Source organism: Anopheles gambiae, chromosome 2 (genome assembly GCF_943734735.2).
Source record: "Anopheles gambiae chromosome 2, idAnoGambNW_F1_1, whole genome shotgun sequence".
Classification (NCBI taxonomy): Eukaryota; Metazoa; Arthropoda; class Insecta; order Diptera; family Culicidae; genus Anopheles; species Anopheles gambiae.
In genome coordinates this window covers 35,290,328-35,297,618 of record NC_064601.1, presented here as the reverse complement: position 1 = coordinate 35,297,618, position 7,291 = coordinate 35,290,328, and the positions used below count along the sequence as shown (strand labels likewise).

The 7,291-nt window shown below is 38.5% G+C and overlaps 1 protein-coding gene across 1 annotated transcript; it reads left to right on the top strand.

Annotated features, from left to right (window-relative positions):
* The first annotated feature begins 4,660 nt into the window (after window positions 1–4,660).
* Window positions 4,661–6,023, top strand: LOC1279769 (putative odorant receptor 83c). The gene is made up of 3 exons (XM_319538.2): window positions 4,661–5,533; window positions 5,597–5,686; window positions 5,805–6,023. The coding sequence occupies exons 1-3, from the start codon at window positions 4,661–4,663 to the stop codon at window positions 6,021–6,023; spliced, it is 1,182 nt and encodes a 393-aa protein (XP_319538.2).
* The last annotated feature ends 1,268 nt before the right edge of the window (window positions 6,024–7,291 follow it).

The following is a 7,291-nucleotide window of genomic DNA, read 5'->3' as shown; positions in this document are numbered from 1 at the left end:
CACCGAAGTTGTGTATCTCTGTGATACAGCAGGCGCGATTCGAGGCGTGGAAGATTTGACAACCAAACTGTTCTACAACTGTAATACACAAAGGGCGAATTTTGCTTTCGGTTCGTGTTTTTCCAGCCTAAACTTGTCAAATGATTTAAATAATCGTCGATAAAAATGAATAATAGTTTTGATGAATTTCCACCTTATGTTATGGCATGGTTAATTTCCAAAACCAACAGTTGTTTGAGCGAATTTGTCCAAGGGTCTTCAAACTACGTTCAAATGTCAAATGTGGCTTTTGAAAACCGGCTCTTGATGCGTGATTTTCAAAAGTGTTCCATGAAATGATATTTAATAATAAGAAGACTTAAAATCAAGATTTATAATCTAATCTAATAAAGCATGAAATCTAAATTGCAATTTTTTAATGGTACTTTGCACCTTGCACATTGAATGTTTATAGTCAGCCCTCATTTAATGTATCTTATGAATATTTAGTTTATGGTTGAAGCTTTCATCATCGATTACAAATGATATAGCTTAAAGCTTTAATTTAGGGGTAATATCTACAAGATGCTAGTTACCTTTCACGAAAGGTTAATTAAATTCCTAAAGCTCAACCCACCGCCCTAGCATAATTCATCAATGTACAGCCCTTAAAAACTGTATTTGCATTAGCTTCGCATATTTTGTGAAATTGCTCTAGCGTTTTCATGCGTGATTAAACGGAAGATATTTATTTTTTATAATCGTTTCGTTTGAACCACCTCTCCTGGCTATCATTTGATCTATGCAGCAAGCTCGCTTCGGCTAATCCCTGCTCCCTCCAGCAGTCGCATACCGTTTCCATGCGGAACCGTGAATATTACTTTAAATATTCCACGCTCGAGAAAAGGTAACGAAGGGTTTTGATTATTTATCGCTGATTGAATTTAATGATCTTTCAATCTTGAGCAGATACAGGGATAAAACGATCTCGGTCCGTTGGTAGAAAAACCTATTACCGTGCCGTTTAGATAAGCCATTTACAAAGGACCTCCTGCTGAGTATCTGCATATCCGGGCTGAATAGTGTTTAATCGTGAGTCTGACCCCTTTTGGATGCTAGGGCTATTTTTTCCCTCATATCATGATAATTTATGCCCAACCGTTGGTCAAGCGCCAATCCCTTGGGGAAAGATTTGGCCAATTCACCACCGATCATTTTCTGATTGGATGAAATTGATATCAGAATTTGTTTTCTTCTCCGATCCCTTTCGGTTGCTCACCTGGTTCCATCGCGACTTCCGAACCCCCGTATAAAACACGGATACAGCTCGGAAATGGCCGGTGGCCATCGGGTATCATCATTATCTTCACCATCAGGATCAAGTCACACCACGAATGCTAAGGGGGTATATTTGCTAAAGCTCTAGTAGTCAAAAAAACCTCTCCAAGAAATCTCGTCTAGCAAGAACCCATAATACTGGTCGAAAAATCACTGCTGTCTGGGCTGGAGTTGCCAGGAGGGATCGGATTCACGACGGCGCGAGGTTTTCCCAGTTCACCAAATGGCAATCCTCTGGCCAGCCATCGAGTGAATGAGGTGCCCAAGGGAGCTCTCGAACTCTCTTTGTTTGTGGTGAACAAGAGAAAAGTGTCGAAAAAAACCTGATCCTAGGAAGAATCAATCATAAAGAGCCATTTTTGCGCTGCGCCCTGTAGGCATCTCGTGTTGGGCTTGAGTGACTGACGTTGGGACGGTCGCGACATGCTCGAAACCGTACGGCTAGCATATTTCTGACATCAGGTGTCACACACTGCTTGACGAAGATACCGAAACTTCGATGATGATGATGGAGATTTTCCACTCCCGAAGCAGTAACAACAGCAGCAACAGCACCAGCAAAGGCACTGGAGCACAATTTTCCGTTCAACAATTCATTCGCTACGTTCATTGTCTTGTCTTGTCGGTACGTTTGTGCCTCTGTGAATCTGCTCAAGAAGCTGATAGTGAACAGAAAGGTGAACGTACGGATCGAATGTGGAGGTCGCAGGTGTTGGCTTTTATTCCTGTGCTCAGTTTTTTTGGTGCTTCTTGGTGAGATGATTTTTGACGAAATCATTTTTCGGAGTGCGTGTTGTCAAATATTCATTCGATTCTGAAACGAACGCTGTCAACACCCGAACGCCTTCGACATGTCCCGGTCTAGCATCCTGCTTTTCATTGCTTCTTTTGCAGTGCCTTGGCCCTTTTTCTTTGTGCTGGTACGCTTGATACTATCGCCTGGAGCACCGATCTTGGGGTGTGATGCTTTGACGAGTTTGGTAAAGGGTCCGTTTGGCAGGTTCCGTGACAGGTTGCGCAAAAAAAAGGATCCTGTTAACCAGCCGGTAACCATATGGAGTTGGATTTGATATTCAAATTATGAAATGAAAAGAAGGTTAATCGAGTTTTAGCTACCACGGGGTGAGTGGGACCGGAAGACAGGTTCGATAATTGAATTCGTCGTTTCAGGTTGGTAGCAGCTGTGGCAGGTGGCAGGAAGGAACAAAGGATATCAGAAAAGTCGAATAGCGGATGTTTCATGGGAACTACATTTGTGAGAAATATGTAATATGTGATGATGTGCATACTATGCCAAGGTGTTGCATGTTTGAAAAAAAAAGACTGTATAGATATTTTAGCAAATACTTTTAAATAAACAAAAAAAAATCACATACTTTTTTAATGCATCTAGGACTTATTGTTATAGTTGTAAACTTGATACACATCGAATTTCGCTGTTTTCATTTTATAATATAAAATTTACACATCGGAGTTAAAGAAAGGTGATTTTGTCTCTAAATCATTTTTTAATATTAATAAACAGAGTTATAACTCTGACTGAGAATTACATTTGTTATTATACATTAAATCATTACCCAGAGAATGATGTTGAAATTTAACCATTTTGCACTTGACAACTGATGTGGCGTTAGGTTTCGAAGGTGGATATTTCGATCAGTGGCAATAATGTCTGTACGCTTAAAAGTATTTCATAAAAGAGAGTTTCGCTCTATTTTCATCCACATACGCTTTTACAATAATTGCCTATACTAATATTAATAACCAACGCTATCAAGCTAACTATACGCTTTCACGAAGTGTGTACTCTTATATGATTGTATGGCAAGTCGATAATATCTTTTGATTGGGTGCAGAGCGATATGACACGCTTGTTTCAATATTCTACAAAACTGTCAAAGGGGACATTTATGATATCATGCAGCTGTTTTATATGGAATTTGACAATTGGCTGTATTGCAGAAAACCTATCTGATGGACCGTAACTGTCAAATGGATACAACCCGGATGATAATTACTGTTCCACTGACAGGCTGAAAATTCATCTCGTTGGATCAAAAACAGAAAAGACCTGAAATTTAGAAAATGGTATGCCTCCTCGTTTCTCAGGTATCCTATATTTCGGGCACTCCCTGTATTTGTTTAGCTTGTAACAAGCTAGGAAAAATGTGTCGTGAGTAGTTCTTTAATTGTATAGATGGAAATAGAAACTAGGTTTATAGATGCCATTTTCAGGTCATATTTTACCATCCCAAGCGAGAAATTGTTGAAATAATTGATATCCCTTTTTATTGCTATTAAATGCATTAAATATACCGCATGTTTTATTGCGAATAGAATGCTCTGAATAGAAATGGTCATCATGAATGTAGGATTTTAATCTAAAGCAGGGGTCTCCAAACTACAGCCCACGGGCCGCTTGTGGCCCTCAAGAGCCTTTAATGCGGCCTGCGATGACTGGATAAAGGCATAATTAAATAGCTGTCTTTTCTGACTAATTAATCAAAATTTATGTTTTTACTTCTGAAAGAACTGAAAAGTTTGGAGACCCCTGATCTAAAGCATTCAACCCCCAGCATTCTGTTTTGTTTATTTGTGATCAATTTACATTTGTAATTTTCAATTTAAAACTCTTACTATACATGGATAAACACTCAATTATCTCTCTACTGACAATTAACCTAGTATGATATCAGAATTACTAAATCTGCATACTGTTCTTAGGGAAGAATGTAACTGTTCATTTTCTAGGGCGAAGTCATGCTAGCTGTTATTGTGTGATTAATACTATCGTCCTTGTTTTGGTATTCGTCCATTGTCTACGAGTCTTAAGCCTTACTACTAACACATATCAATAGGCTGATTGCGCTTAAGCGTTCTATTTATTATTTAGTACATAGCTGTGGCCAACCCAAAAGTTTATGCTTTTTACGCAACATTCATTTGTTGCTATTAAAAAAATCTATTGATTTAGTTAATTTTTCATAATTGCTCGATACCTTCCTCAATTTCACTCCTCATGTTCCGTCGGCGACACCGACAGTGTTATTGTATCGGCACATAGTCGATTATTTATTCAATCAATTTCACGGTTCAATTGTGATTTCATACACACAAAAAAGGAGTAAAACATCAATCACCCGCCATAAAATGTTTCATTCCTAGACCCTGTTGTTGCAAAAAAACAGAGACCGAAACAACATTCACACACATAGCAAACTATTATAGCCATAACTTATTCAAACCATATTGACTTTAACGCTTACAAATGAGTTTGAGTTTTAAGCGTTGGAAGGCAGTCTGTTTCCGCCCACAAAAGCAGTCAGTGTGCAGCGCGCGTACGATGGAGGCGTCCGAGAAATTTAGCCAGTTTGAACGTTATATACGCACCCTTTGCAACATAATCGGTTTCGATGTAATGACCGAAACGTGGAAAAAGTCGTACCGAACGTATATGTCGATCTTTCTTTGCTCACAGTACTTGATATTGATGGTTTACTCGCTGATCATTGCCAGCGACACGTTCGAGCTGTTCAAATCCCTCTCATTTTTGGGATTTTTCTTTCAGTGTTCGCTGAAGATGTACTACACGATCCAGCAAGCACCTCAGTATGCGGTGAATTTTTGCTGCCTGAAGGAAGCGATCTACGAGCGTCACTCGAAAGGGACCCTAGCACAAAAGACGACCGTTACCCGGATCATAGATCTGTTGGTGCTCGTGACGAAAGCCATCTCAGTTCTTTATACTTCGTCCTTGTTTATTTTTTCACTGTATCCGGCTTATATGTACTTTGTGGTACATGTGAAGGTACCGATCTTTCCACTGTACATACCGGGGATTAACATTTACTCGGCGTACGGTTATGGCATCACCAATTCGTTTCATATGTTGATCGCTGTGTACGGGTTATTCGGTGCACTAACCTCAGATATTGTATTCATTATGTTTGTGGTGCATTTCGTTACTTATGGGGGGCTGTTCAAGATTGAGTGTGAACAGTTTGACCAGGATCTGAGTGGTGTTTTGCAGCATTGTGAGTGGCGAACAGCAGTATATAAAACGTTCTGCCGCCAACGGATGCGCGCCATCTATCAGTATCATCAAAGCGTTATCTTCTATCTGGAGTCTATGCAGGAGTGCTATCGAAATATCTGCGTAGTTCAGGTGGCTTCGTGTAGTTTATCGACCGTATTCAATCTATTTTTGGCCTTGACAGTAAGTGAAGGCTCTATCGGCTACGTCAAAATGTATAAAGGTCAGCGTTGTTTCCTCTTCCAGACGGATTGGTACGCAACGTACGGATTTATTGTGATATCTGTGTTTCAACTGTTTGTGTACTGCTTGATGGGAACTGTAATGCAAATAATGGTAAGGGATTTAGGGTCAGGGTACAATCACATAATACAATAACAGTTTTAATATCATCCAGTGAATTGATAAACATTAATAATAATAACGGTATCCATTTCTATCTTTCTATTAACAGAACGAACGAATGATTGATTACATCTCGAATCTGCCCTGGTATATGCTCCCAACCGAAGAGCAGAAGCAGTTTAAGTTTATGCTCGCACGCAGTCAGCTTTCAGCAGAAATAATGATCCGCAGTGTCGGTCCGATGAACATGGAAACCTTCACTGACATTATGCAGAAGATGTACTCCGCATTTGCCATGATGTACAGTTTTCTGGTTGATCTTGGCTAGTTTACATTGCTATCCAAAACAATAGTAAAGCTTCGCATTCCTTGATTTTTTTATGAATTTTAAGTTTATTAGTTTTTTTATAAATATTTTGTGTGCTCTCCTAAAAAAATAATTACTAGAATCGTTATTGCAGTTTTGCAGATTCGATATTGAAATCATTATTCAAATGAGAGATGCAATAAAGCTTAGTAAATTCTTCCGCACTTCAGAAACAAGCTAATCTTTTAGGGATAGAATTGATTCATAGCTTAGATATCGAAAAAAAATATTTTTATCAATACAATGTAATTGATAAATGCAAACATTTGATGTTATTCGATTTTCTTATTTCATTTTTTAGAAAACATTGATATCAAACAAAGTTATTTCGCAGTTGCAGGTTACTTATACCCCCTGCTCCTCATTACACTAATGTATTAGTAGCTTTGGATATGTAAAATACTTATTCAAATAGTTTATGTCTGGATTCTTAAGCTTTTTGAGACACATACATTTTGATTGGCATACAGTCATCAACTCGCACAACTCACGAACAATCCACGAATTGATGAGGGATTGACTATCCCGCCAATGGTAATCAAGAAGTCATGGAAAGCCAACACCGCTAATAGTTCATGCAGGTTCATGCACCGACATTGATTGTTGTGCCCAAGAAGAAGATACATTTTAAATTTCGTTAGTGTTGATAAAAAAAACAAAAATATTCTTCTAAACTTGATTCGCATATACTTTTTTCAAGTTTCACCCTGCTGATACTTTTTATCTCTTTGCTGTGTTTAGCAGTCCTTAACAGGGTTTCTCAAATTACTTCCGAAGGTAAACAATAGTTTTCACTGCGTGCAAGCTGTTAATCCACATCAATCTGATATTTCACTACCATCATCATCATTTTTAATTTCTTCATCATGATGTTCAACACGACTCAAGCTGGATTGAGTTTGACAGTTCTTTGTTATGTGTTGAAAATCATGTGCAAAAACTGAAACTTCAATTTGAAACAAATAACCTGTTTGACAGTTGTTGAAAAATATCTTAGATGTAAATAATTATGTGCACATGTGCACAGTGACTTGGAAAATTAACGATTTTCAGCATATGTTAAGCACGTACAGAAAGTCATCCGTCCGCCAGTTGATTGCGAACGGTGCCGATTTCTCCATGATTGACAATCATTCAATCGAGTGTGAATTTCCGTCAAAATGAAAGGTAATTGAAAGTCGCTCAGAATCACACGCTTAATGTGTGCATCATTATTCAAACCCATACGA

Excerpts from the sequence above, each read along its gene's own strand:
- LOC1279769 (XM_319538.2), top strand. The coding sequence starts at position 4,661 with ATGGAGGCGTCCGAGAAATTTAGCCAGTTTGAACGTTATATACGCACC. Across the intron at positions 5,534-5,596 it reads ATCTATTTTTGGCCTTGACA|ACGGATTGGTACGCAACGTA; the intron begins GTAAGTGAAGGC and ends TTCCTCTTCCAG. Across the intron at positions 5,687-5,804 it reads GAACTGTAATGCAAATAATG|AACGAACGAATGATTGATTA; the intron begins GTAAGGGATTTA and ends TTCTATTAACAG.